This window comes from Corvus hawaiiensis, chromosome 18, assembly GCF_020740725.1.
Source record: "Corvus hawaiiensis isolate bCorHaw1 chromosome 18, bCorHaw1.pri.cur, whole genome shotgun sequence".
Lineage (NCBI taxonomy): Eukaryota > Metazoa > Chordata > Aves > Passeriformes > Corvidae > Corvus > Corvus hawaiiensis.
Genome location: NC_063230.1, coordinates 1,814,292 through 1,840,851, shown reverse-complemented (window position 1 = coordinate 1,840,851; position 26,560 = coordinate 1,814,292). Strand labels below are relative to the sequence as shown.

General features: G+C 63.5%; 4 protein-coding genes across 6 annotated transcripts in view; 2 read left to right on the top strand and 2 right to left on the bottom strand.

The window, feature by feature from the left end:
• Window positions 1-144: 144 nt before the first annotated feature.
• On the bottom strand, window positions 145-8,206 carry RASAL1 (RAS protein activator like 1). The gene is made up of 19 exons (XM_048323158.1): window positions 7,814-8,206; window positions 6,524-6,580; window positions 6,322-6,435; window positions 6,176-6,237; window positions 5,965-6,094; window positions 5,092-5,173; window positions 4,843-4,980; window positions 4,564-4,652; window positions 4,347-4,464; window positions 4,122-4,266; window positions 3,875-3,939; window positions 3,676-3,788; window positions 3,338-3,530; window positions 3,100-3,237; window positions 2,202-2,346; window positions 1,885-2,060; window positions 976-1,113; window positions 331-466; window positions 145-248 (listed from the first exon to the last, which is right to left on the bottom strand). The coding sequence occupies exons 1-19, from the start codon at window positions 7,876-7,878 to the stop codon at window positions 145-147; spliced, it is 2,208 nt and encodes a 735-aa protein (XP_048179115.1). The 5' UTR covers window positions 7,879-8,206.
• Window positions 8,207-9,771: 1,565 nt separating this feature from the next.
• Window positions 9,772-13,744, top strand: WSB2 (WD repeat and SOCS box containing 2). Of its 2 annotated transcripts, none has more exons than XM_048323134.1 (9): window positions 9,772-9,809; window positions 9,908-10,079; window positions 10,836-11,068; window positions 11,241-11,372; window positions 11,629-11,729; window positions 11,914-12,086; window positions 12,301-12,414; window positions 12,790-12,897; window positions 13,098-13,744. In XM_048323134.1, the coding sequence occupies exons 1-9, from the start codon at window positions 9,794-9,796 to the stop codon at window positions 13,258-13,260; spliced, it is 1,212 nt and encodes a 403-aa protein (XP_048179091.1). In that variant the 5' UTR covers window positions 9,772-9,793; the 3' UTR covers window positions 13,261-13,744. The 2 variants fall into 2 exon arrangements, with proteins under 2 accessions (XP_048179091.1, XP_048179090.1); XM_048323133.1 differs by having other exon boundaries at window positions 10,833-11,068.
• Window positions 13,745-14,152: 408 nt separating this feature from the next.
• On the bottom strand, window positions 14,153-16,705 carry RFC5 (replication factor C subunit 5). 2 transcript variants are annotated; one of them, XM_048323137.1, is made up of 11 exons: window positions 16,613-16,704; window positions 16,453-16,517; window positions 16,164-16,300; window positions 15,969-16,048; window positions 15,657-15,730; window positions 15,361-15,520; window positions 15,176-15,257; window positions 14,967-15,096; window positions 14,704-14,781; window positions 14,565-14,619; window positions 14,153-14,426 (listed from the first exon to the last, which is right to left on the bottom strand). In XM_048323137.1, exons 1-11 carry the CDS (start codon window positions 16,642-16,644, stop codon window positions 14,330-14,332), a joined length of 990 nt encoding a protein of 329 aa, XP_048179094.1. In that variant the 5' UTR covers window positions 16,645-16,704; the 3' UTR covers window positions 14,153-14,329. The 2 variants fall into 2 exon arrangements, with proteins under 2 accessions (XP_048179094.1, XP_048179093.1); XM_048323136.1 differs by having other exon boundaries at window positions 14,565-14,781; window positions 16,613-16,705.
• A 4,001-nt stretch (window positions 16,706-20,706) lies between these two features.
• KSR2 (kinase suppressor of ras 2) overlaps window positions 20,707-26,560 on the top strand; it is a 74,662-nt gene continuing 68,808 nt past the window's right edge. Inside the window, 1 exon segment of the mRNA XM_048322960.1 lies at window positions 20,707-20,893. Coding sequence (XP_048178917.1) covers window positions 20,717-20,893 — 177 coding nt within the window. The 5' untranslated portion in view covers window positions 20,707-20,716.

Sequence of the window (26,560 nt, the reverse complement as noted above, 5' to 3'; positions counted from 1 at the left end):
CACTCCCTAAAGGACCCTCAGGACCCCCATATTTGCCCTCAGGATCCCAAATCCCCGCCACCCTGTGGGACAGGGACCCTCAGCAGGCTCCTCCCGTGCCCACCAGCACCCAAGGGACCCCCGGGCCCCCCCTGTCCCCCGGGCTCACCGCAGGTGCCCGTAGAGGCTCTGTGCTGCCACCGCGGGGTCCCCAAGGTCGCTCCACTCCGCCAGCAGCACTGTGCCGTGGGTGCGGCTGCACCCGGGCGCTGCCAACGACAGCAGTGGGGACTCAGGGACACCGACACCCCCATCCCGGGCACCCCAAGCCCAGGGGACCCCCAGTCCTACCAGCACAGGTGCGCTGCAGGCAGCAGGTCCAGCGGCCGGCGCGGAAGGTGCCGGGGTGGCACGTGGGCAGCGTGTCCCGGTTGGCGCTGGTGGCCTGGCGCAGGGCCCACAGCCACTGCCACAGCTCCGGGGCGCTCTGAGGGGACAGCAGGGACGGGGGCAGCCCCGAGGCTGGGCACTGCCAGGGCGGGGGAGGGAGGAGGGAGGGGTGGGCACCGGGGCTGGGGGACAGGAGTGATAGTTTGATGACAAAGCTGCCCAGTGGGAAGTGAAGGGGAGGTGGTGCTGCAGGGGCCAGGGTACCCCAATGACCCCAGTACAGGACCCCAGTAATCCCAGTACAGCCAGAAACCACTACTGATCCCAGCACAGCCAGGGCTGGCACCCCAGTGACCCCAGTGCAGCCAGGGTAGGACACCCCAACTTCCCCAGTATACCCAGTTACCCCCTTGGCCTCAGTACTCCCAGTGCTCCCAGTACAGCGGGTGCCTGGGTACAGCTGGATTTGGGACCATTCCCATTGTCCCATGGGGGTGCCTGTGCCTGGGTGCTGGGGAGGGGGCCTGGGGTTCTGGGGGGTTCTTGGGAGGCTCCTGGGGGGTTCCTGGGGTTTTTGGGGTGCTGGGGCAGAGTGGGGTGACCCACCTTGCACTGGAGGTAGGTGGTGTGGAGCTGCCCGGTGTCACCCTGTGCCACCACCTGCAGGACGTGCGGGTGCTGGAAGGTGCCCTCGTCCACCTGCTCCACGGCCCGGATCTGCTCCACCGGGATGGAGCTGAGCACCTGGGGACCCCCAAACACCCCAAAACATGAGCCCACGTCCATATTCCCCACTCACTCCGCTGAGATGGAGCCAAGCACCTGGGAATGAACCCCCCAAACACCCTGACACACGAGCCCACCTCCATGTCCCCCACCTGCTCCATCGGGACGGAGCTGAGGACCTGGGGATCCCAAAACACCCCAAAATATGTGCACCCATATCCGTGTCCCCCATTCAATCCACCAGGATGGGCCGGTGCACCTGGGGACCCCTAAACACCCCAAAACGTGACCCATGTCCATATTCCTCACTCACACCACTGGGATGGAGCAGCGCACCTGGATACCCCAAAACACCCCGAAATATGGGCCTGTGTCCATATCCATTACCAGTATCCATGGAACACCTGGGGAGCCCCAAACACCCCAAAACATCTGCACCCACATCCATATCCCCTGCCTTTTCCACTGGGATGGAACAGCACACCTGGATACCCCAAAACACCCCGAAAGATGTGCCCATGTCCATATCCATTACCCACATCCATGGAACACCTGGGGAGCCCCAGACACCCCAAAAGATGTGCCCATGTCCATATCCATTACCCACATCCATGGAACACCTGGGGAGCTCCAAAACGCCCTGAAAGATGTGCCCATGTCCATATCCCCCCACTCCCCCCACTGGGATGGAGCAACTCATCTGGATACCCCAAAACACCCCAAAACTTGTGCCCACATCTTTCCCCCCCACCCCTTGGCACAGGGTTGGGGGTCCCGGGCAGCACCCACCTGCCCCTGGGGGGCCCTGGCACAGGCCAGGGCCTGGGTGCTGAGCCTGAAGTGCCTCTTCTTGAAGGCGAAGCGGGGCAGCAGTGCCACCCCCCGCTCCGGGCAGGTGTGCAGGGGACCCTCCTTGATGGTGGCCGGGGGCTGGCAGTGTCCCTGTGGCATCGGCACCTCGCCCACTGCGGCCGTGGCAGGGAGGCAGCGGTGTCACCCCAAGTGCCACCACCTCCCACAGCCCGAGGATGCTCTTGGCAGCACCGGGGTGACGCCACTGACCCGGCAGCAGCAATGTCCCCTCCCTGCCCGCTGTGCCCGCTCACCCTCGGGGCTCTCCACGGTGACCAGGGCATCCAGGAAGGCCTGGACACGGGTGACACTGGGCAGGAGGATGGCATTCAGCGGGGCCATCCACGGCTCCTTGCCCTGCCCCAGCTGCAGCCCCAGGTTCCCGATGCTCTGCAGCGCCTGTCCCATGCAGGGAAGGGGTCACGCTGCTGTGTCCCCTCTGGTGTGACCCCCTGGACCCCCCCCAGCTGCTCCTCTGGACCCCGAGGGCTCAGGGATGGGGGTGACAAAAGGAAAACGGAGCAGCTGGAAGGGTGCCCTGGTGCTGTGCCCAGCTTGTGGTGGCACGGCCTGGGGACGGGCAGGGCTGGCTACAAGCGGCACAGGAAGGAGCCAGCCTGTGGTGTGTGGCATGGGGGTAGGAATGGCTCTGGTGTCCTTGGGGTCACCATCATTCTCTGGGGTCCTCAGCCCTCCTGCCTTGGATCCCATCCCTCCCCAGGGCATCCTCGCCTTTCTGGGGTCCCCATCCCTTTCCGGCCTCCCCATTCCTTGTGGGTTCCCATCTCTCCACAGGGTCTGCACCCCTCCCCGAAGTCTCTGGCCTTTCTGGGGTTTCTCTCTGGGCTCCCTATCCCTCCCCACACCCCTTGTCTCTCCCAGTGGTCCCCATCCCTCCCTGGTGTCCCCATTCCTCTCCAGGTCCCCCACTCTCCCCAAGGGTCCCCATCCCTCCCTGGGCTCCTCAACCACCTCCAAGGGTTTCTATTCCTCCCTGGGTTTCCCACCCCTCCTCTGTGTCCCCATCCGTCCCCAAGGTCCCCATCCCTCCCCGGTGTCCCCATCCCTCCCCAAAGTCCCCATCCCTCCCTGCTGTCCTCATCCCTCCCCAGGGTCCCCACCACTCCCCAGTGTCCCCATCCTGTCCCACACCTTGGCGAGCAGCAGGAGCGTACGGCCGACGCGGGGCTCCGCGTGCTGCTCCCGGAGCCTGAAGAGCTTCGGGATGAGGACAGCGGGGGCGAAGAAGCGAAGGAAGAGAAACCCACTGATGGAGAAGTACCGGACCTCCTGCGTGGGGACAGGGACAGGGATGGGGACAGGGACATCTCAGAGTTTAGGGCAGTGGTCTTGGGGTTGTGCAGATCCCCAGCCTTACCGTGGGCCCCACCTCGTGCTGCACCAAGGGGAACCGCTCCTCCACCCGCCTGCGGAGCTGCTTGAAGGCCACCCTCATGGGGAGGGGACACTTGTCCACTGAGCCCACGATGGCATCGACGATGTCCCCCAGGTAGCCCTTCAGCAGCTCCAGGCTGCTGTCCCGCACCTGCGCCTCTGACAGGGACCCCTTGAAGGAGATCCTCCTGCAGGGACAGCGCCGGGTCAGGACGAATGGGGGCCCTGAGTTGGCCAAAAGTGACCCATGCAGCAATGAGGGACCCTTCCTGCAGGAGACAGGGGGACATGCCAGCTACCATGTGCCCCTCCCAGACATCCACCTGTGCCCACCTGCCCCGGCTCAGCTCCATCTTGCCAGGGTCCAGCTCCACATACTTCTTCTCCTCAAAGATGCGGTTCACCACCGGCTTCAGGACCTCGTGCAGGTAGGGCAGCCCCACCACCTGCAAGGGGTGGGAAGGCACTGCCCTGGTCCCCAGATCATGGAGGGGACATGGGACATCATGGAGGTGTCCCTTCCTGTGCTCACCTTCATGAACTGCTCCATGGATTTGGAGGCCAGCGAGTTGGAGCGGAAGAGGGTGTTGGGATCGGCTGGAAGAGCACAGAGGCTGTGGCAAGGCAAGCACAGGGTGACGTGCCAGCTGTCCTTGGTGTGCTCAACCCCAGGGACAGCTGGCACCTTTCCTGCCTCCCCCTTGGTGGCCTCATTCTTTCTCTATGGGGGTCTGGAGGGACCCTGCCGTGGCGTTTCTTGGGGTGGCCCTGGCACTTACTGGTCCTGGCCAGCTCGTGGGTGGTGAGATAGTCCAGGAGGGGCACAGCCAGCCCCTGCCCCAAGAAGATCTTCACCAGCTTGGTAGCCACGTCCTGCCGGCTCTCCCCTGAGGTCACCTCCTCCAGAACAGCCAGGGCCGTGCCCTCCGGGGGCTGTGGGGAGGGCAGGGTGGGCACAGCGAGGCCTCCACACTGGGGTGGTTCCTCCCAGCCCCAGCACCCACCTGGCCCGGGCAGAGGATGGGCTCGGTGAGGAGCTGGACGAGGGGCTGGTAGTGGTGGCGGGGCAGGACCGTGTCCTCCACCAGCCTCACTGCCAGCCTCAGGGCACCCAGCTGTCCCCTGCAATGACACCGGGGGCTCACATGGGTCCTGTGCCCTCCGTGGGGCCACCTTGTTCTGCCCTGGTCACAACCACCCGTCCCCACTGCCTGCACTCACCCGTGGTCCTTGGTGGTGCTGGGGAAGGGCAGGAGCTGGAACCAGCCCCTGGTGGGGCCCGGGCAGAGGGTGTCCAAGGGGAACTCGACCTGGGGACAGAGGCAGGGTCTGGGTGGGGTTGCCAGACCGTTGGGGGACAGCCCAGGACACGCAGGGTCTGCACGTGGCACTGCCCCCATCCCAGTGGGTCCTGACCTGGGGTCACCCAGACCCCACACACGGAGGTGCAGAGGTGCCCCCGGGACCCTGCCCCATTCCAGTGTGCCCTGAGGTCCTCACCCTTCCCAGGAAGTCGTTCTTGCCCACAATGTCCCAGTCCCAAACCTCCACGCTCAGCACAGCCTCTCCCAGCTCCTGCTCCGGCAGCTCCAACTCCAGCACCTCATCCCAGTGCGGGAAGCGGGTTTTCTTAATCACCTGCTGGGCACAGGGACTGGTGGCCCAGGGGACGAGGCACCTGAGGGTGCCTGAGCCTCCACGGGGTGCCCCAGCCCCGGATCCCACACCCAGCACCCAGCACTGACTCACGGCTGTCTCCAACGTGTGCCCGCAGCACGACACCCGGGCAAAGGGGTCCGAGGTGCCCGAGGGGTCCCGGGGGGCCAGGTCCCTGTGGGGACATGGGGGTCAGTGGGGGCACGGTGGGTTTGTCCGCACCATCAGGGTCCCGGCAGCCCCCTTTGTCCCAGCTCTCCTGGGCATGGGGGGCAGCCAGCGGGTGCCAGGGGATGCTGGGGGGATCGTGCCCCCATTTCTAGAGGAGGCCTTCCTCCTCCAGCCCCTCGTGGGGGGTGCTGCTGTCCCTCCTGGCTGTCCCCATGGCCACCCTGTCCCCATGGCCATCCTGTTGCCTTGGTAGCCGCTTTGGTTGCCATGGCAGCGGGATGCTGCCTCTGCTGCCTGCTCCATCTGTCAGCTGCGTGTGTGTCACTGTGTGTGTCACCGTGCGTGTCACCGTGCGTGTGTCCCTGTGCACGCTCACACGCGTGCACACACACGTGTACACACACGTACACCCCCCAAACCCAGATGGGCAGCCTGGACCCTGCCTCAGTTTCCCCAAATTTTGAAACCAAAGGGCAAAAACCTGGTGTGAGAGCCGACTACTGGGCTGGGGAGCAACTCCAGGCACTCTACAGCGCTTTTGTCCCCCTGTCCCCAAGCAGGGATGGCAGCGCATTTCCCACTGAGCCCCCATGGCATCGTCACACGTGGGTTGGCATCACTGATGTCCCCAGCCTGGTGCAGCGAGGACCCTTCCCAGTGTGGAAAGGGGAGGACAAGTCCCGTGCCACCTCTGGCCCCATCCCCTCCTCTCCTCCCTCCTGCCAAAAATAGGGCCCCGTGGTGGTCGCAGCCCCCCGGAGCTGCCAGCCCCACAACCTGTGCCAGCCCCACAACCTGGCCTGGATGAGGTGGCAGCGCAGCACCCGTGGGTGGCCCCGCTCGGGGACTCGCAGCTCCAGGTGGATCTCACCCTGCACCTCCTGGTCGGGGTTCACAGGTGCCAGGCTGAGCCAGCCGTCCGTGCCTGCCGAGGGGGACAGCGTGGGCACCCCATAGTGCCAGGGTGGGTCCCGCTGTCCCCCACCCCGCCATGGCCCCCACTCACCCCGTGGCTCGGCCGAGATCTGCTGGTGGCTGAGCGAGACCTTGCCGATGACATCGTCCTGCCTGCGAGGGAACAGACACAGCAGGACACTGGTGGGGACATGCCACCCCCCCCAGTGCCCACCCGTGCCCCTGTTATCCCCCTACCCGATGGTGTCTTCATCCAGCACATAGACGGCGAGGCTGTGGAATCCACGGGGCAAGAGCAGGGTGTATTCTTCGCCCCAAAAAGGGTTCAGGCTCTTCCACACCGTGGCCGTCCTGCCGGGATGGCAGAGGTGGCCGCGCCCCCAGGGAAGATCCCCCATCCCTGCGTGTCCCCTCCCAGCGTGTGGCAGTGTCCCCGTACCTGGCCACCACCTCGTTGTCCACCTTGACCACGCAGTAGGGATCGCTGGAGCCGGACCTGGGCAGGGCATGGGGGTGCCCACGGTCAGCCCCCACTCGTGGGTCCCACCCATCTTGGCACGGCCTCAAACCCCAGCAGTGAAACACCAGCCCGGGGGTGAGATGAGTTGCCCGGTCTCAGCCTGGCCCTGCAGCTGACACTGGGATGGGGACATCCTCTTTTCCCGGCCCTCCTTGAGCTGAGGGACCTGCTGTGGGTCACCCCAAGACCCCGCCCTGTGTCCCTGCGCCACCCACCCGCGGGTACCGGTGCCTGTCCCGCAGCACAGCCCAGCCCGAGTCTCTGTGACAACCCTCGGTGCCAGGGTGACACCGGCCTGTCCCCTTCCTCAGGGAGCACAGGATGGAGGGATGAGGGATGGATCCAGGGATCATCCACACGGTCCCTGCAAAGCCCCTTCCTGCTGGTTTCTGGCAGCTGGACCAGCACCTAAGGGTGCCGGCCCTGGGGTGCTGCTGGCGCCCCAAATCCCCAGGCGGTGCTTCCACAAGGATTGGGACCCCGAGACAGATGAGGGAGGTGACCTCAGTCTCTGTCCCTGCCACGGGACGGGAAGCGGGAGCCGCTCACCCCCTCCACAGCCCCATTATAGCCCCAAGCTGGGTTTGGGGTGCTGGGAATGGCACTGGGCACCCCATCGTTGTGCAGATAACCAGACCCCCGCAGTGGGACACCCAGCACGGCGCCGTGACCCCCCCCCGGTGGGGAAACTGAGGCACGGACACGGCACCGTTCCCAGCTGCCCGGCCCTGGGAGCGGCCGGCGGTGCCAAGCTGGCACATCCGGAGGTGCCCGGGACTGCCAGCTCTGCCGAGCCGTATCCCCGGGGCAGGAGCAGGCGGGGGTCTCCCCGCACCCCCCCGCTCGCCACCTCACCCCCCAAAGGGTGCAGATGCCCAGCAGGGGTGGGGGTGCAGGGGCTATGCCCCCCCCCTCCCCCCCCAGTGTCACCCCCAGGCTTGGGGGCATCCTCTGTGCCCACCCTGCTGGGGGGCATGAAAGAGATACTAAAGGGGCTGGGGGGCTCATACGCCTCGGGGGGGGGGGCTGGCAGTGCCCGCACCCCCCAGACCCCCACTGTGGGGCAATGGGTGCAAGCAGGGACCCCCAAAACTGTGCGGAGAGCAGAGCACCCAGAGAGAGAAGAGCACGCAGCACCCCCTCCCCGCCACATCTCCCGGGGTGGGTCTGGGGGAAATAGGGGGGCCCTGAGCCCCCCAAGTCACTCACACGTCCTTGGCCGGCAGGTCCTTCCCCTCCAGCACCCGGCAGCGCAGCGAGGTGGTTTTGGCCATGCCGGCGAACTTCAAACTTGGGGGTGGGCACCTGGGGGGCTGCGATGGGTGCCTGGGGGTGCCCTGACCCCCCCAAAGCGCCGGCGGGGCTGCCAGCGCCGGCCTCCGCCTCCGCCGCTTCTCGCCGTCGCTTCTTCCTCTTCCCTATTCAGGTTGGTTTTGTCGCCGCTTCGCTCCCACCTGCGCCCGAAAGCCCCGGCGGGCACAGGGCGAGCGCGGGTGAGGTGGCACTGTGCCCACCGTGGGGGTCCCATCGCGGGCCGGTGACCAGCGAGCAAAGCCACCCCCCGTGCTAGAGGTGGGGAAACTGAGGCACGGGGTCATGGCAGAGCGGTGGCACCTGGGGTGGTGGGGGGCTTCTGCCATGTCAGAGCTGAGGGGCACAAGGGGTGGGGGGCTCGGTCTGGACCCCAAAGTGCCAAAATAAGGGGGGAATGGGTGAACACTGGACTTGGGGATAGGGGGAGGAAGGAGGTGCATGGGACCCCCAGGACCCCCAAGGGATCTCTCCCCCTCCGGGTGACCCCAGCCCTCAGAGGGGACACGCTGAGCCCTACTGGGGGGACTCCGGCAGGTCTTGGGGTGTCTGTGGGTGCAGCACCCCAATCCTACTGCTCCCTGCACCCCGGCCTCGCTGCACCAGGGAGCCCGAGGCATGGGGACGGAGGGCACCGGGAGGCGAGAGGGGGCATCCCTGCCCTGGTGAGGCATAGTGGGGACATGGGGGGCTGGAGGGTGCGGAATTTGGGGTGCGGGAGGGGGGTGCCCAGATGTCTCCTGCCGTGACTCACGGGGGGCATTGCCAGGGTGGGCATCACCCAGTGGGTGCTGAAGGGGCTCAGAGGGGGGGGGTGCTGGTTCTTGGGGGGCTGATGTTGGGGTGCTGATTCTTAGCGGGGACGATGTGGGGGCACGGGGTCATTGGGGTGCTACTAATGGGGGGCTCAATGAGATCCTTGGGGGCTGCTGGGGGCGCTGAATGTGGGGGTGCTGGTCCTGTGGGGACTGCTGAACGGGGGGGGGGGTGTCATCCAGTGGGTGCTGGGTCCTGGGGGTGTCACTGCCGGGGGGTGTCACCCTGTGTGGGTGCTGGGGACGGGGGTCACTGCCGGGGGATATCACCCTGTGGGTCCTGGGGATGGGGGTCACTGCCAGCAGTGTCCCCGTGTGGGTGCTGGGTCCCTGAGGGGGTCACTGCCGGGGGATGTCACCCTGTGGGTGCTGGGGACGGGGGTCACTGCCGGGGGATGTCCCCGTGTGGGCGCGGGATCCCTGAGGGTGTCACTGCCGGCAGTGTCCCCGTGTGGGCGCGGGGTCCCTGAGGGTGTCACTGCCGGCAGTGTCCCCGGGTGGGTGCTGGGTCCCTGAGGGTGTCACTGCCGGCAGTGTCCCCAGGTGGGTGCGGGGTCCCTGAGGGTGTCACTGCCGGCAGTGTCCCCGGGTGGGTGCAGGGTCCCTGAGGGGGTCACTGCCGGCAGTGTCCCCGGGTGGGTGCGGGGTCCCTGAGGGGGTCACTGCCGGCAGTGTCCCCGGGTGGGTACGGGGTCCCTGAGGGTGTCACTGCCGGCAGTGTCCCCGTGTGGCTGCTGGGTCCCTGAGGGGGTCACTGCCGGCAGTGTCCCCGTGTGGGCGCGGGGTCCCTGAGGGGGTCACTGTCCCCGGGCCCGGCGGGCGGGGGGAGGCCCCGTTCCCGCCCTTTCTCCCTCAGGGGAGCTGTTCCCCGTCCCCCTCCCGCCCCATCCCGGCGCTTCCCCGGCGCTCCCCGGCGCTCCCCGGTCGCGGGGCGGTGCCGTTGGCGGCGGGGCCGGAGGAGGCGGCTCCGGGTCCCCTCCCCGCGCCGCCGCTTCCGCCGCCGCCGCCGCCGCCGCCCTGGGCCGGGCGGGCCCGGCGGGGCCGAGCGGGCGGCGGGGCCGCCATGAAGCCGAGCGAAGGTGAGCGGGAGCCGGGCGGGGACACAGGGGGGGCTCGGCATATGAGGGGTGACGGGGGTTTTGGGGGCTCTGGGGGTAACGTGGCCGTCCCGCCGCAGAGGAGCCGGTGCTGCTGGCGGAGCTGAAGCCGGGCCGGCCCCAACGCTACGATTGGAAATCCAGCTGCGAGACCTGGAGCGTCGCCTTCTCCCCCGACGGGGCCTGGTTCGCCTGGTCCCAGGGACACTGCGTGGTCAAGCTGATCCCGTGGCCCCTGGGGGAGGCCGAACTGTGAGTGCGGAGTCATGGAATGGGTTGGGTTGAGAAGGGACCCTAAAGCTCAGCCAGTTCCACTCCCTGCCATCGGCAGGGACGCCTTCCACTATCCCAGGCTGCTCCAAGCCCCGTCCAACCTGGCCTTGGATACTTCCACGGGCAGCTTCTCTGGGCACCCTGTGCCAGGGCCTCCCCACCCTCCCAGGGAACAATTCCTTCCCAATATCCCATCCATCCCTGCCCTCTGGCACTGGGAAGCCATTCCCTGTGTCCTGTCCCTCCATGCCTTGTCCCCAGTCCCTCTCCAGCTCTCCTGGAGCCCCTGCCAGGGGCTCTGAGCTCTCCCTGGAGCCTTCTCCAGGTTAACACTCCCAGCTCTCCCAGCCTGGCTCCAGAGCAGAGGGGCTCCAGCCCTGGAGCATCTCCTCCTCTGGTCTCACTCCAGCAGCTCCAGGTCCTTCCGATGTTGGGGACCTCAGGGCTGGGGCAGCTCTGCAGGTGGGGTCTCACCTGAGTGGGGCAGAGGGGCAGAATTCCCCCTCCGCTGCTGCCCACACTGAAGGATCAGCCCAGGACATGGTGGTTTCAGGCATGGCCAGCCCTCACTCACCAGCACCAAAGTCCTTTTCCCCAAGGCTGCTCTCCATCCATCCATTTCCCAGCCTGGACTGATCCTGGGGCTTGCTCAGTGTGGGGTGAAGATGGGTGCACAAAGCTGAGGCGGGGGATCCCGGCGTGAACGTTCCACCCATCCCTGCCTCCCTCCAGCAGCTGCAAAACCTCGGAGCGCAAGAGCCGGGGCAGCAAAGCGGAGACCAGGAGCCGTGGGGCAGCCAAGGAGAAGACTCTGGAGTGTGGGCAGATCGTGTGGGGCCTGGCCTTCAGCGCCTGGCCAGCAGCTGAGGATGGGGACACGGATCCTGCCTGTACTGTGGGGCTTCCCTGCCTGGTCCTGGCCACCGGGCTCAACGACGGGCAGATCAAGGTGTGGGAGGTGCAGACAGGTGAGCAGCCCTCGCTGTCCTGGCTTCAGGCTGGCTGTCCCTTGTTCCCCTGTGGAAGGAGATCCCATCTCCCTCCTTCCCCAATACCTGCCCTGTCCCAAGCAGGGCTGCATGAGGGGCACTGCCTCAATCCCAATGGAGGGATGGCACTGAGCATGGCTCCTCTCCTCAGGGCACCTCCTCTTCAGCCTCTTGGGACACCAGGATGTTGTCAGGGATCTGAGCTTTGCTCCCAATGGAAGCCCCATCCTCGTGTCGGCCTCGCGGGACAAGACTTTGCGTGTGTGGGACCTGAGCAGGGACGGTAGGAACGTGCAGGGATATCCCTGTGCTGGGTCAGGGAAGGAGGAGAAACCCACCTTGTTGGGAGAGGACCTTTGGGGACAGTATTTGAGGCAGAAGGGGCCAGCAGAGTGTAACCTGGGAGGTGCAGGAGGGCATTGCCTTGGGATTTACCCAGGGAATCCCCAGCACAGTGTGAATTCCCACTGGGGAAAGGGAGGGAAAGCAAAGCCAAGGAGTCCTGCTCCCCTCTGGTGACACATTTCTGCTGTCCCCAGGGCGGCAGGTCCAGGTGCTGTCAGGCCACGTGCAGTGGGTCTATTGCTGCTCCATCTCCCCAGACTGCAGCATGCTCTGCTCCGCCGCCGGCGAGAAATCGGTGAGTCCTGCAGGATGGGAGCCATCCCTGTGCCTGCCAAATCCAGCCCTCTGTGCCCCCAGAAACCCCCCTGGGAGAAGGGGCCAGGCCATCCTGCCCTGGCTCCTCAGGAGCTGGCAGCTGGGAGCAGGGCCCGTGTGGTTTAAACCTTGGGATGCTCCCAGCCTGATCCCATATCCTGCAGGCACTGCTGTGGAGCATGAGATCCTACACCCTCATCCGGAGGCTGGAGGGCCACCAGAGCAGTGTGGTGTCCTGTGACTTCTCCCCGGACTCTGCGCTCCTTGTCACCGCTTCCTACGACGCCTGCGTCATCATGTGGGACCCCTACACCGGCGAGCAGCTCAGGACGCTGCGGTACGGACCTGGGAGGGGACACAGCAATGCCAGGGAGCCTTTTAGGGCTGGATGTGGCTTTCCCTTCTCGCTGGGCACAGCCACCACCTCTCCCCTGCTGCCAGGGGTGGCATGGGGGTCTGGCTTGCCAAGTCTGGCTGCTCTGCCAGCCCCGGCTGGGGAAGGGGCTGGTGGCAGCCCAGAGCTGACGCTGGGATGTTGTCCCCACCCACAGCCATGTCCCATTGCACTCCACGCTGGATTCCAGCAGTGAAATCCACACCAGCTCCCTGCGCTCCGTCTGCTTCTCCCCCGAGGGGCTCTACCTGGCCACGGTGGCGGACGACAGGTGAGTGAACTCCTGTGGGGACCCAGAGAGGGGCCCAGCAGGAGACCAAAATGAACCAGGAGCTCAGGAAGTGGGGAATAAATGCACCAGGTCCCCAGCAATTCCTGGAATAAGTGGAAAGGTCAGGCCCGCTGGGACACCATGGCTTGGCTGTGACAAGGGGTAGCAAGGTCAGGGCCCTGCCACCCTGAGCTGAGGTTCCTGTCCTCCTGGGTGCTGTGCCACCCTCAGCATGTCACTCTCTGCAGGGGACAGTCCTGCCTGGGACACTCCCATGGGAAGCAAATCCTTCTCCAGTTTGTGTGTCTTCAGGTGATCCCAGAGGCTTCATTTTGGCAGCAGGCACCGCATCGTGTCCTCTCCCTTTCTCCACAGGCTCCTGAGGATCTGGGCCTTGGAGCTTCGGTCTCCAGTGGCCTTTGCCCCCATGACCAACGGTCTGTGCTGCATGTACTTCCCACATGGAGGATTCATTGCCACAGGGTGAGTAAACACCAGAAGAGGGCGGAGAAACACGGGGCTGCTCCCTCCTCCTGCAGCTCAGCAAATTCTGGGCTCCCTGGGGGCACCTGATGGTTTTCCTGGGCTGCATGCTTGCAGCAAGCTTGGGAATATTTAGGGGGCAATTGGAACTCCTTGTGTCCTTCTGCCCTGTGCTCAGGGTTGTTTGGATCCCATTGCAGGACCAGGGACGGCCACGTCCAGTTCTGGACAGCGCCGAGGGTCCTCTCATCGCTCAAGCACTTGTGTCGCAAAGCCCTGCGCACCTTCCTCACGACCTACCAGGTGCTGGCGCTGCCCATTCCCAGGAAGCTGAAGGAATTCCTCACTTACCGGACTTTTTAAGGCAGCAGGGGGAGCAGAGGCATGGAGGTGAGCCCCAGGGCTCAGTCCGGGCTGCTGGTGCTGCAGGAACGTCGAGCCATGAGCCAGGAGCGCTGCTGCTCCCGTGGTTTTGGGGCTGTGGAGGGCTTTTTTTGGTGTCATAATACAAAAACCCAGCAAAATCCCACGCAGAGGGCGAGGGGCAGAGCTGCAGTGGCCCCGCAGGGGACACGGGTGGGACACAGGTCCCCCTGTCCCCTGCTGCCTGCTGGGGTTGGGTCAGGTGCTTCTGCTTCCGAGTGCAATGGTGTGGGATGACGGTGGGGCAGCTGCTGTGGGAGCAGAGCTGTTGTCACCTGCACAAATATGGGGCTAAACCCCCCTCAAAACACCCACCTGGGAATGCCCCTCCATCCCGGTGGAGCGCAGGCTCTGCTGCTCTCCTGGCGTGGGCAGGAGCGGGACAAGCCCGAGCGGGTGTCAATAAACAAAAATTGATTCCTCATGATTTCCCTCACGGCTCGCTCAGGTGACCTGGGAGTGCCTGGCACCGCCCTGGCTGCCAGGGAGGGGTGGCAGAGGTGTCCATCTGTGCAAAAAGGTGGCTTCAGTCCACGCCCTGCTCCCATTCCTGTTGTTTTCTCTCCGTGCTGGAGCGTGGCACTCGATCAGCCCAATTCCCAGACATGCTGAGCATGCAGCAGTGTTTTTTTTGTCCCCTTTCTCCAGCTTAGCTGGTGGCTGGAGCAACAGCACATTCCTTGTGTGCTGGCAGGCTCTGTGGAGGGAATTCTCCTCCAAACATCCCCAGGATGTTGTTTTTCCCTTGGGAACGGCTGAACACAGAAAGCTGGTGCTTCCCTAACCCCCCACCTCCCTCCAGGAGGGAAAAGCAAAGACCAGTGTGACCTGCTGGGCTTTGGAGGCACCTGTATTTCCCCAAGGAGCTTGGGAATAACGTTACCCAACTCTTGTGCCCTGGCTGTGGGCTCAAGGCTTCCATAAAGGGACTGGGAGGCTGCAGGGAGCAGCTCCAGGCACGGGGCCGATGGTCCTTCCCAAATCCAGCAGCAGATCCACCTGGCAGGACTCAGGCTTCGGCCACCACCAGGTCCCTGGTGACCTGGAAGGCGGCGATGAGGGAGCTCAGCTGGATCTTCTCGCTGGTGCCAGCAGCCAAGCGGTACCTGGAGAGGGGGCCAAGGGAAGCTGTGGGCCTTTCCACCACTGTGGGTGCCCCCCAAAGCCGTGGGCTGTGTGCCAGCGGTGCCCAGCGGCCACCAGGAGCCACCCCAGTGTCACCACACTGGGGGAGCGTCACTTACTCGATGTCTGCCAGCTTGATCAGCAGCTGGATGCGGATGGAGGGTGGGAAGTCGACTGTGGAGAGAAGGAAACGCTCGGTGAGGGCCAGGGGGAAGTTTGGCCTCTCCAGGATCATCGGGAGCCGGACCCTGTGCCCACCTCTGTGCACGAAGAGATGGATCTCGGTGAGGATGTCCTGCAGGGCCAGGCCCTTCAGCGTCTTCAGCTCCATGATTTCTGGGATGAGAGCGAGTCAAGGCCTTGCTTCCAGGCTTTTCCCTGCCAGATCCCTGCTCCTCATCTCCGCAGCAACCCCGAGGGGCCTCCCCAGCGAGCAGCACCCGCCCCAGACAGATCACAGAGATCCCGGGGAAAGAGCAGGATTTATCCCAGCTGGGAATAACCCCCAGGGCAAAGGATACGGCGGTAGGCAGTGGAAAAATCCTGGTTCAGCATCCAGTCGAGGATGTTGGCAATGTCAGACTTGAGGGGATGCCCCGTGCAGGTGTAAACGTTCTCCTCTGTCACCTTCCCAAAGGCCATGGAGGTGCTCTGAGGAAGAGGAGGGAACAGGGAGGATGAAGAGGCCCCTCCAGCTCAGCTGGCCAGGGGCTGATGGCCACATTCCCACCTGCAAGATATTGAGGGCCCTGCGCATGTCCCCGCTCGAGAGGGTCACCAGAGCCTTCATCCCGTCCTCGGTCACATCCACCCTGGAAAACAATGCCGAGGGAAGTGGAACCGTGGGAATCCAACCTGCTGCTCCTCCCGGGCAGGGAATGGAGACAGAGGGGTGTGCAGGGATCCCCCGCTCACCCCTCCTCCTGGATGACGTGCTGGAGCCGCGGCACCATCAGCTCCGGGGTCAGGGGGCCGAAACGGAAGCGGGTGCAGCGGGATTGCAGGGCGGGAATGATCTTGGAGAGGTAGTTGCAGATGAGGCAAAACCGGGTGTTTTCTGTGAACTTCTCGATCACTGCAAAAAGGAGGGAGGGGAGGAGCATCCTTGGCTGCTGCCTCATCCTGATTCCCACCCTGTGCCGGGCTGGATGAAGCTGATGGCTGCCCACAGTGTGGGATTCCCACGGTGTGGAATTCCCAGTGCCCCTCACCTCTCCTCAGGGCGTTCTGAGCATCCTGGGTCATGGCGTCGGCTTCATCCAGGATGACGAGCTTGAAGCCTTTCCTAGGAAAAAGGGTGGGTTTGATGCTGGAGAAGGGGGGAGCTGGGATGTTTGTTCCCAGCCTGACTCCTGGGAAGCCCTTCTTACATCCTCACCCTCCCTGCTTGCTGGGCACCTTCCCACCTGCTCCAGCACACTGCCCACCCCGGGACCTCCCAAATCCCCTTCCCAATCCAAGTGCCAGGGCAGGAGCGTGCCAAAGGGACGGGGAGCTTTGGGAAGCACAGCCCCACCACCTACTTAAAGATGGTCCTGGTGCTGGCGAAGCTCAGGATGGGCCCTCGGACGATGTCGATGCCGCGGTCATCGGAGGCGTTGAGCTGGAAGGAGACAGTGTGGATCCGCATCCCTGCATCCCAATCCACCCCATCCCATCGCATCTTGTCCCATCCCACCCCATCTCTTCCCGCTCCATCCCATCCCCTCCCCGCTCACCTCCAGCACCATGGAGCCGAATTCCCGCTCCCGGTACAGCTGCCTGGCACAGGCCAGGATGGTGGATGTCTTCCCGGTGCCGGGCGGCCCATAGAGGAGCAAATGCGGGAGCCGATCCTCGCTGATGAAGCGCTGCACTGCGGGTTAACGGGATAACAGCGGGATAACAGCGGGATAACATCGGGATAACAACGGGATAACATCGGGATAACAACGGGATAACGGGGCCGGGGTACACTCGGGACCGGCGGGGGGAGTCACCGCGGGGGGCGAGGGGGATGTTAATTACCAGTGCTGAGGATGTCCCGGTGAGACACCAGCTCGGATAGCGCCTGCGGACGGTATTTCTCCACCCTGCACCGGGGAAGGAAAGGAGCGGAGGGTGAGCCCCGGGGCAGCTCCCGCCGCTTTATCCCGGTATCCCGGTATCCCCCCGCTCCCGGCCGTACCACGGCAGGTTCGCGCTGCCCGCCGGCGCCATGTTGGGAAGTCTCGCGAGAGCGCCGCGAAGCGCGCGAGAGCGCCGGGCGGGGCGGGTCTGAGGGGTCCGGGCGGGTCCCGCTGGATCGGGAAAATCCCGGCCCCTTCCAACCCGGAATGGGGCAATTCCCGGGATGGGACAGCCCCAGCTGCTCTGGGCACCCTGTGCCAGGGCCTGCCCACCCTCCCAGGGAACAATTCCTTCCCAATATCCCATCCAGCCCTGCCCTCTGGCACTGGGAAGCCATTCCCTGTGTCCTGTCCCTCCATGCCTTGTCCCCAGTCCCTCTCCAGCTCTGCTGGAGCCCCTTTAGGCCCTGGAAGGGGCTCTGAGCTCTCCCTGGAGCCTTCTCCTCTCCAGGTGAGCACCCCCAGCTCTCCCAGCCTGGCTCCAGAGCAGAGGGGCTCCAGCCCTTGGAGCAGCTCCGTGGCCTCCTCTGGACTCCTCCAGCAGCTCCAGGTCCCTCCTGTGCTGGGACCCCAGAGCTGGACACAATATTCCCACTGGGATCCCACCTGAGTGGAGAGGGAGAAACCCGCCCCATCCTCCTGTCCCTGTGCGTGGCAGGGGGTGGAACGAGGTGACCTTTAAGGTCCCTTCCAACCCAACCCATTCCATGATTCTGTGACTGTGGGAAGAGCACGGTGCTGGTGTTCACCATGGTGCCTGTGATCCTGGGGAAATCAGGGCAGCAGGAATTGCTGGATCAAGGTTGTGAGCAATGTTTTGAGCAAGCACAGTGCCCCTGCCCTCGGAAAGCCTTGGGATGAGAGGGGCACCTTTGGGTGCAGGGACACTTGAGGAGAGGAGACCTGCTGGGATCCTCCCAGTGTGATGGGAGCAGCAAACTCCGGGGGTGGCTGCGAGAACAGAACACCTTTATCCCTGTCCCTGCTGCTTCCCAGCACCTCTGGAAAACCCCCGGAGCCTCCTTTAGAGAAGGGGCTTAGAGAGGAGAATCAGCCCAGGCTGCTGGAGCGATGCTCCGGTGCTGCTCCGATCCCATGCCATGGATGGAGAACAGAAAGCAGGCGGGAGTGAGAGGTGCTGGCTTGGAAATTGCAGGTGGAGCGAGGATGGGAAGCCATCCATTGGGAAGTAGAGGTGCAGGGCAAGCAAAAAAATCCCTGCAAAAATCTCGTTGCTGCCAAGGGAAGTGAAAACATCAAGAGCTCCAGGCTGGGTCCTATGAAACCCCAAAAATCTCCTGGAGGGCAGCTGCTTTCCTGTTGGTTTTTTTTTCCTTTTTTCCCCATTTTTTTTCCCTGCAGCCCCATAAAGGAGAGCAGGAGCTGGAAGCTGAGGTCAGCAGCCCCAGCCGTCCCTCTGGGCGCGTGACAGCTGTGACAGATGGCCCTTCCCTTCGGAGCCTCCAGGTCCTTCCCAGGCACCTGGGAACAGCCGGGAGCTGGGATTTTCCTGTACGTCCTGGATCCAGAGCTGCTGCTCTCCCCCTGGATCTGCCTTCGCCTGGGGCAGGCTCTTGTCCTCCTAAATGGATTTTTCCAGGCATTTCCCCCATCATTAATAAATCCCGAGCTCCAGAGCAGGGAAAAATCTTTGGGGGTGTTGTTTAATAGGGTTAAACTGATGAGAGCATCCCCCTGGGATGGCTCTGATTTCTTTCTTGGATGGAGATGGTGGGACAGGGATGATGGGGACAGAGGTGATGGTGACAGAGATGTGCTTCCAGAGAGGATGAAAACAGGTGGTCCTAAAGATCTGAAACCCAAGGGATCCTTCCACCCCATGTGGAGCTGAAGAAGTTCTTTGCCATATTAAAACCCAAGGAATCCCAGTGCTGATATCCAAAGGCTCCTGTGGAGCAGCTCACCCCGAGCCGGAGCAATGAACCCTCATGGGGTGGTTTTGGGGGGATTTGGTGGGAAACTCCTGCTGTGGTGCCGTGGTGTTGATTTCCCAGGGTGGAGTGGCCATGCCAGGGGATTCTCTCTCCCTTCCTGGCAGGATGTTGTGCCTGGAAGAGCCCCTTTGGCACTGAGGGAACATCAACCCAGTTTAGAGACTCTGAGTAGCTCTAAACCCTTTTCTCATGGAGAAAACCAGCAGAAGTCAATTAAAACATTACCAGGTAATTTTATATGGACTCATTGTGCCATTCCCGCTGTCTGGAATGTTCATCCACCTCTCGGACCGTGGCCAGCTCCAAGCGTGGGAGCTGTCCCACAGGCTGCTGAAGGGTTTTTTGGGAAGCATGAGGTTTGGTGAGCATGCAAAATCCCTGCAGCTCTGGTGCTTTTATCCCAGTGGGGTCTCCCTGCTTGCAATTTATTTTATATTTTCCTTTCCTTTCCTTTCCTTTCCTTTCCTTTCCTTTCCTTTCCTTTCCTTTCCTTTCCTTTCCTTTCCTTTCCTTTCCTTTCCTTTCCTTTCCTTTCCTTTCCTTTCCTTTCCTTTCCTTTCCTTTCCTTTCCTTTCCTTTCCTTTCCTTTCCTTTCCTTTCCTTTCCTTTCCTTTCCTTTCCTTTCCTTTCCTTTCCTTCCCCTTCCCCTTCCCCTTCCCCTTCCCCTTCCCCTTCCCCTTCCCCTTCCCCTTCCCCTTCCCCTTCCCCTTCCCCTTCCCCTTCCCTCATTTCCCACCCCTCTGAGCCCCCCTCACAGCCAGCCTTGGGAACAAGGTGGAAAAGGGACATCCCAGCACGGGGATGAGCCTGGAAATTAAAAGTCCTGGTTAATAAAAAAGGCAAAATTCAGCTTTTTTAGCCATATCCCCACTCGGGGGGAATCGACCACTGTGAGCACAGATAAAGCCATTGGGAGTTTGGTTTGTGCTCTCCCAGCACTGAGAGGGACTGGGATGGGGATTCCAGCTGGGAATAAAGTCACATATCCAGAGGCAGGGAGGTCACGGCTGTGCCTGGAGCAGGTGGAGGGTCTGGGAGCATCATCCTGGCTCCGTCTCTCCGGAATAATTCCTGAGTGTTGGCTGGGCTTGGCCCCCATTGCTCCAGACCAGGAATCCCCATTGCCCCAGATCCCCCCATTTCCAACCCCCCCATTGCCCCAGAACCCCCCTGCCCCCCCATGCATCATCCCCCCCTTCATCTCTGGCTGCTCCCCCCATCCCATTCCCGGGAATCAGAGGGATTGGGATGATCGTGGGAAGGGCTGGGGGGATGGGGATGGGGGAGATGGGGATGGGGAGGTGTGGGGATGGAGACAGGGGTGGAGGTGATGAGGATAGAGAGGCATTGGGGTTTGGGGCATGGGGTGGATGGGGATAGGGATGGGGATAGGGATGGGAATGGGGGAGTGTTGATGAGAATGAGGTGTGGGGATGGGGGGTGGGTGGGGATAGCGGGAAGGAAAGTGCTGGGGCTGGGAGTGGTGGGGCTGGGGAGGGTTGATGGGGATGGGGGTGCTGGGGTTGGGGGTGTTGATAAGGTTGGGGGGATGTTGATGAGGATGGGGAGGTGTGTGGGGGATGGGGGTGATGGAGCTGGGGGTGATAAGGATGGGGGATGTTGATAAGGTTGGGGGATGTTGATGAGGATGAAGGTGATGGGGCTGCGGGGATGATGATGTGGGGGTGATGATGAGGATGGGGGTGATGGGGCTGGGGGTGATAAGGTTTGGGGAGTTGTTGATAAGGTTGAGGCGGTGTGTTGATGAGGATGGGGGGGTGATGATGTGGAGGTGTTGATGAGGATGGGGGTGTTGATAAGGTTGGGGGGTATGATGATGAGGATGTGGGGGTGATGATGAGGATGCTGCTGTGTGGGTGCGGGGGCGATGCGGATGCCGGGAAGCTGCCGGGGCCGGGGGGTGCCGGGCCGGGGGTGTGCGGGGGTTCCCGCGCGGAGCGGCGCGCAGCGAGCGCGGCCCCGCGGAGCCGGAGCGCGCCGCCCCCGCCCCCGCCCCGCCGCGCCCGGGGGGGGGGGGTAGCGGCGGCGGCGCCGCGCTGACGGCTCGGTGGGCACCGCGATGCTGCGGGCCGCGGCCGAGCGGGGCTGAGCGGCGGCGGGGGCCGGCGAGCGGAGCCGAGGGAAGGGGGGGGCCGCGGCGGCGGCGGGCGGAGGGGAGGGCGGGCGGGGGGGGGGGGGCGGCGAGCGATGGATGAGGACAACATGACGAGGAGCGAGGAGCAGGAGCTGAGTCTGCAGAAGGCGCTGCAGCAGTGCGAGCTGGTCCAGAACATGATCGACATCAGCATCTCCAACCTGGAGGGGCTCCGCACCAAGTGCGCCGCCTCCAACGACCTCACGCAGAAGGAGATCCGCACCCTGGAGGTACGGGCCCGCCGACCCCCCCCCAACATCAACACCCCCCCATCACTCTCCCCCCCACCCCTCCGGGCCGCGGCGGGTTCCCCCGCGGCGCTGCGGTGCGCCCGAGTGAGGCTGCGCGCTCTGCAGGTGGCCCCGAGGTGGGTCCGGGACCACCGAACGCTCCTGCCGGGACCCACGGGGGCGGCCCGGCCCCGGCCGCAGCCCCCCGGTATTCCCTCGGTATCCCCCCGGTATCCCCCGGCATCCCCCGGCCCGGCCGCGTCCCTCCCCCGGCTCTCACCGCCCCGGCAGGCGGCATCCCCCGGCCCACCTGCATCCCTTCCCCTTTCCTGCATCCCCCGGCCCGGCCGCATCCCTTCCTCCAGGCTCCTGCTCCAGCCGGGCTGCATCCCCTCGGCCCACCTGCATCCCTGCTGCCCGGCTCCATCCCCCCAGCCCGGCTGCATCCCTTTCCCTGGACTGCATCCCCTCGGCCCACCTGCGTTCCTGCTGGCAGGCTGCATCCCACGGGCCTGGCTGCATCCCTTCCACCAGGCAGCACCCCCTCGGCCCACCTGCATCCCTTCCACGGGGCTGCAGCCCCCGGGGCCTGGCTGAATCCCTTTCCCTGAGCTGCATCCTCCTGGCCCACCTGCATCCCTCCTCCCCACCTCATCCCCCTGGCCCACCTGCATCCCCTCCAATCCACCTGCATCCCTCCCACCGGGCGGCATCCCCCCGGCCCCACTCCTGCCTCCAAGGGGATGAGGCTCCCCTTGGAGCATGCAGAGCCCCAGCTGGGGTGAATCCACGGTTCAGTAGGAGGTCGGTGGGCTGGGGTGGGCAGGGAACGGCCAGGGATTCCCAGGGCTGAGCAGGATCCCTGCAGCTGGCGCAGAGCGGGGAGAAGCGAGGCCGTGACCCTGGGGAGACGCCGGCGGGGCCGTGCTGGTGCTGTGGGGGCGGCTGACGCGGAGCCGGGGCTGTGGGTGGGGGGATTTCGGAGCCTGATCCCACTCAGGCCTTTTGGCTGGTCCTGCAACTCCTCTGTGGGGCAGCTGTTGGCTCTGGACCGTGACTGGAACACCCTGTCCTGCTTCCAAAATTCCCGAGTGCTGTGGGAGCAAGGGGGACATCACCACGTCACTGCTGTGCCAGTCGTGGGGAGACCCCGCGTTTGGGGTGCAGCTCCCTGCTCTGCATCCCAGCTTGTGCTCATTCCCGCTCCCACCCTGCTGTCATCTCCCCTTGATTCAAGCCCTGTCCCATCCCATCCCAGCTGTTGGTCCTGGAGCAACCTCGGGAGGGGGATAACAGTGCTTTTGGGGTGTGCCGGAGACTTTTTGGGATGCAGGCAGGCTCCAAATCCCCAGGAGAACCTGCCAGGAGGGGCAGGACTCCAGGAGCTCATCCCACACGGATTGATGGCCTTGTTGAGGATTCCCTGTCTCTGTCCCACGGACACGGAGGGGAGCATGGTGGAGCCATCCTGGTGGGATGCTCCTTCCCGGCATCCCAGTGTCACTGGGGCAGCCCAAAGGGGCTGGATGAAGGGTTTGGGGGGTTTTTGGGGGGATGCCATCCGAGTGAGATGCTCCTTCCCGGCATCCCGGTGTCACTGGGGCAGCCCAAAGGGGCTGGATGAAGGGTTTGGGGGTAATCAGAGGGATGTTATCCTACAAATGCTCACAGGGAAGCACCTCTCCAGCCCCTATGGATCACTCAGTGCCAGCCACAGGGAGCCCTGGCATTGCCATCCCTAAAACACCCCCAAACCGGGAGTTTGGGATGTGCCAGCCAAGGACAGCCCTGCTGACACTCTCCTGTTGTTTTTCACTTCTAAACCAGAGTGATTCCCATGAGGGGAGTGAATCCAGGGCCAGATTCACGATGCCAGCCCTGGACTGGCTCCTGGTGTTGTCCTGGGTTGCCACCAGCGTCAGCAGGAGCGGAGCTTGGCCCCGAGTCCCCGAGTCCCCGAGTCCCCGAGTCCCCGAGTCTCTGTGTCCCTGAGGCCCTGCTGCCACCACCACGTCCCAAGGACGTGACACAGACTCCGAGGCCACGCTCGGTGCCTCTTCCCTTCCCCTGGGCACTGTTCCCGGCCCGGGCACTGCCATGGTAAAGGGAGCGGTGAGCTGGGATGTGGCACTGGGAGGGCACTGGGAGGGCACTGGGAACAGTGCCCAGCCCTTGTGTCAGCACGAGGCTGGAATAGAACGGGTGAATCCATGGGTTTTTTTGGTTAATCTTCATAGGCTGAACCCTGGTTTTGCTGGATTAATAGAAGTTTTTCCTTTCTTTTTTCGGTTTTAAGCCACTTTAGGGTAGATGTGAGCTCCCATCCTCCTGCGTCCCGCCGTGCAGTGTTTTTTGGGACGGGTGCCACAGCTGCAGCCTGGTTCCAGTGGCAATCCTTGGGGCTGGGAGGTGTTTTGGGTCTTGCTTGTGCCTTGGGACAGGCTCCAGCAGGAGCCAAGGCAGCGGCTGGAATCAAACAGTGGGAATCGGGGCTGGTTTGCTTCCTGTGGGGTGGCATCCAGAGGGATCTGAGTGTTCATCCCTCAGCCCTGCCCAGGCTGTGGGGTTTTGTCCCTGTCTGAGTGTGGCAGTTGGGCTTTATGGGTCTAAATTTGGGGGTTGGGGTGTGACTATGGATGGGGGGTGCTGCATTCGGTGGAGTTTGGGAACAGCAGAAGGAAAACTTGCTCAGAGCTGGGCGATATTCCCGGCTGTCTCACGGCACCGTTCTGTCTGGGGGGTTAAACCCCATCCCAATGTCAAAATGTGGGGCAGGGCTCCCAGAACCTGGTGGATGGCTCCAAGGATAACCCCGGGATTAGCAATCCCCTGTCCCTGGGCTGCCGTGCTCCTGCCGAGAACGGGGAACCCGCTCAGGACGTTGTGTGAACACGTGGGTGAGGATGGGAAGAGGCTCCGAGGAAAGAGCTGTGGCCATTCCCAAAGCTCCACGGGCTGTGGAGATGCTGTCCCAGCACTGGGATTTGTCCAGAGAAGCTGTGGCTGCCCCTGGATCCCTGGCAGTGCCCAAGGCCAGGCTGGACATTGGGGCTTGGAGCAGCCTGGGATAGTGGGAGGTGTCCCTGCCCAGGGGGTGGAACTGGATGAGTTTTAAGGTCCTTCCAATTCCATGATTTTATGATTCTCACTGCCCGAATGTGTGGATTCTCTGGTGTCTCACACCACGGGTGAGCACAGCACACTTCTCCCACAGCTGGATCCTCCCAGGATGCTGGATGGAGACATTTCGGCTCCTGTATTCCCCACAAAATCCCCAGGGACCATTTAGCATCTCCCGAAATAAAGGGTGCGCAGAGCCAGAGACATCCCACGAGCCCAGCAGGGTCTTGGGAGAGCCCTGAGAGGGGAAACAGAACCGTGGCAAGGAATTCTCCAGCCCCAGGCTGCTCCAGGTGCCTCTGGAATAACGAGCCCCTCGGTGGGAGCCGGGGAAGAGTCGCTCCGGGCGCATCTCTGCTTCGTGGAGAAGGAAATTTAGGGCTCCAGAGGAACCCCTCACTCCATGGCATGTGCTGGGATCCTGCTGAGATGGGATGGGATGGGATGGGATGGGATGGGATGGGCATTCCCGGCGGCTCACGGGCTGCCAGGTGAATGAACTTGCCCCTCCTGGATTTTCCACCGCCTGTCCCGGTCTCCAGGCAGGGCCGGTGCTGTCGCCAGCCCGGCTGACGTCAGGGATCCCATTCCAGGGGGGAACAGCCGCCCTCCCGCTCCTTGGAGACCGGCTCGGAGTGGGGGTGGGGTGGGGGGGGGAGCAGCCACTCGCGGCCGTGCTGGGTTTGGGATGACCCGAGGGAAAATTCCTGCTCGGGGTGATGGGAAGGGTTGGGATGGGAAATCCAGCTCCAGCCCTGGGTGATCCCGGCCCCTCGCCTTGCTGGGGTCACCCAAGGTGCCGTGGAGTGGGGACATCGCTCCCGTCCCAGCACCCACCCCCGGGGCAGCAGGGACGTTGTTTTCCGAGGAGCTGGGGGGGGGGGGGTTCCAGGAGCCGCTGGAGCCTCCAAAGGGAAGGGAATCCTGGCGGTTTCACTTCTTTGTATCAGAGCATCGCTCCTGCCGTTCCCCCGGGCAGTGCTGGAGCAGGGAGAGGCGCTGGAAAGGTTTGGGAAACAACCCCCAGCTCCACAGGAAAAGGGTTTTGGATCATCCCCGGCAGCATCCCCAGCTGGACCAGCAGCAAATTCCAGCAGCGGGAAGGGGGAGATCCGCGGGATTCCCACCCCTCTCCTTGCGCCCCCTGCCCTCTTCCAGGTGGGGAAACTGAGGCACGGAGGAGAAGGGGGAGGCTGTGCCACAGCAGGAACGCGGCATTTCCCACCTCTGCTCCATCCTGGGATGAGCAGGAGCCAGAGCAGCTCCTCCGGATGGGATTTTCCCTGCGGGATGGGGATTTTTCCCTGCGGGATGGGGCCGTCTCCGTCCCTCCCCATTCCAGCCCCAGCAAAACACCGAGGGCTTTGGGATTTTCCAGAAGGGTTTTTGGGCTTTTTTTTTCCCCTGGCTGGAGCAAACCCATGGACTGGAGCATCTGGGGGTCCCAGCGGGGTCCTATTTTGGGGTAAAAATGACCCCTCCTGTCACTCAAGGGCTCTGTGGGTGTGAATTTCCTCCACCCGGAAATTAAAATTCCTTCCTTTTCCCCATTCCCAGCTCACCTCTGCACGGCGGTGGCGGGGGCTGCCCTGTCCCCAGCTCCCTGATTTTGGCACTGGTGACGCCGTGGTGCCTCAGGCATCACCTTTATTCCCTCTGGGATCCCACCTGGAGCGGCGGAATGGAGGACAGGACGCGGGATTTTTTGGAATTTCTTTTCTCGGTGTTTTGCTGCAGCTGTGTCCGTGCAAGGGCATTTTTTGGGAGGCAGGAGCTGCCTCTGGGCACGTTCGAGGTGCCCGGGGCTGCTTCAGCTCCAAGAGCCTGGAGCGTGTTCGGGATGCGAGATCCAGGCTGATCCTTAAACCTTTGATTGTCCGTTTTGGGAGTGTTTTCCCTTAAAAATCAGCCCTGGGAGCGAGGCAGGGCTCTGCAGAGCTGAGGGCTCCCTGCAGCCCCCCCTGGTCAGGCTCTCTGCTGTTCCTGCCTCGCTTTTGGGGGTTAATTTTCGGGAATTCATCTCTGGCAGCCAGGCTGGGGCTCGGGAGAAGCTGCCGGGGGGGAGTGACACCCCTGTCCCCAGCTCCTGGCACGGCCGTCACCCCCCTGGAGGGGGCGATTTGGTGGTGATGTCAACCCCTGTGGGCATCACCAGTGGGTCACCACGGGGGAAAGGATCGGGAGAGATGGGAAAGCTTCCAAATCCCACAGTTCTTGGTTCTCCCCTCGTCTCTCCATCCCAAACTCCATCCCGAATTTTATGCGTCTGTTTTTGGGGTGCGCGGGAGCAGGGGCACAGCTCCATCCCGTGCTGCCGGCGCCGGGGAATCACCCAGCTGCAAAACCGGGAGCAGGAAATCCCAGCAGCTTCCCAGCCCTGCTCTACATTCCCGGGAAAGGAGGGCAGGCGCTCAGCAGCTTTATTTTGGGAGCTGCCGGGCTGCGGCTGGGAACGGCTTCGGCCTCGGGGTGCGAGGATTTGGGGGGGTTTTGGGGATGATCAGAGCAGGGATGGGGGTACAGAGGAGCAGAGAGAGGGGGGATGGA

Excerpts from the sequence above, each read along its gene's own strand:
- RASAL1 (XM_048323158.1), bottom strand. The coding sequence starts at position 7,878 with ATGGCCAAAACCACCTCGCTGCGCTGCCGGGTGCTGGAGGGGAAGGAC. Across the intron at positions 4,267-4,346 it reads CCATCCTCTGCCCGGGCCAG|GGCACGGCCCTGGCTGTTCT; the intron begins GTGGGTGCTGGG and ends CAGCCCCCGGAG. Across the intron at positions 249-330 it reads CCTGCAGCGCACCTGTGCTG|CGCCCGGGTGCAGCCGCACC; the intron begins GTAGGACTGGGG and ends TGTCGTTGGCAG.
- WSB2 (XM_048323133.1), top strand. Across the intron at positions 10,080-10,832 it reads CCCCTGGGGGAGGCCGAACT|CAGCTGCAAAACCTCGGAGC; the intron begins GTGAGTGCGGAG and ends GCCTCCCTCCAG. Across the intron at positions 11,373-11,628 it reads GTGGGACCTGAGCAGGGACG|GGCGGCAGGTCCAGGTGCTG; the intron begins GTAGGAACGTGC and ends TGCTGTCCCCAG.
- RFC5 (XM_048323136.1), bottom strand. The coding sequence starts at position 16,644 with ATGGCGCCGGCGGGCAGCGCGAACCTGCCGTG. Across the intron at positions 16,518-16,612 it reads GGCAGCGCGAACCTGCCGTG|GGTGGAGAAATACCGTCCGC; the intron begins GTACGGCCGGGA and ends TCCCCGGTGCAG. Across the intron at positions 14,782-14,966 it reads TTTTTCCACTGCCTACCGCC|AAATCATGGAGCTGAAGACG; the intron begins GTATCCTTTGCC and ends CTCTCATCCCAG.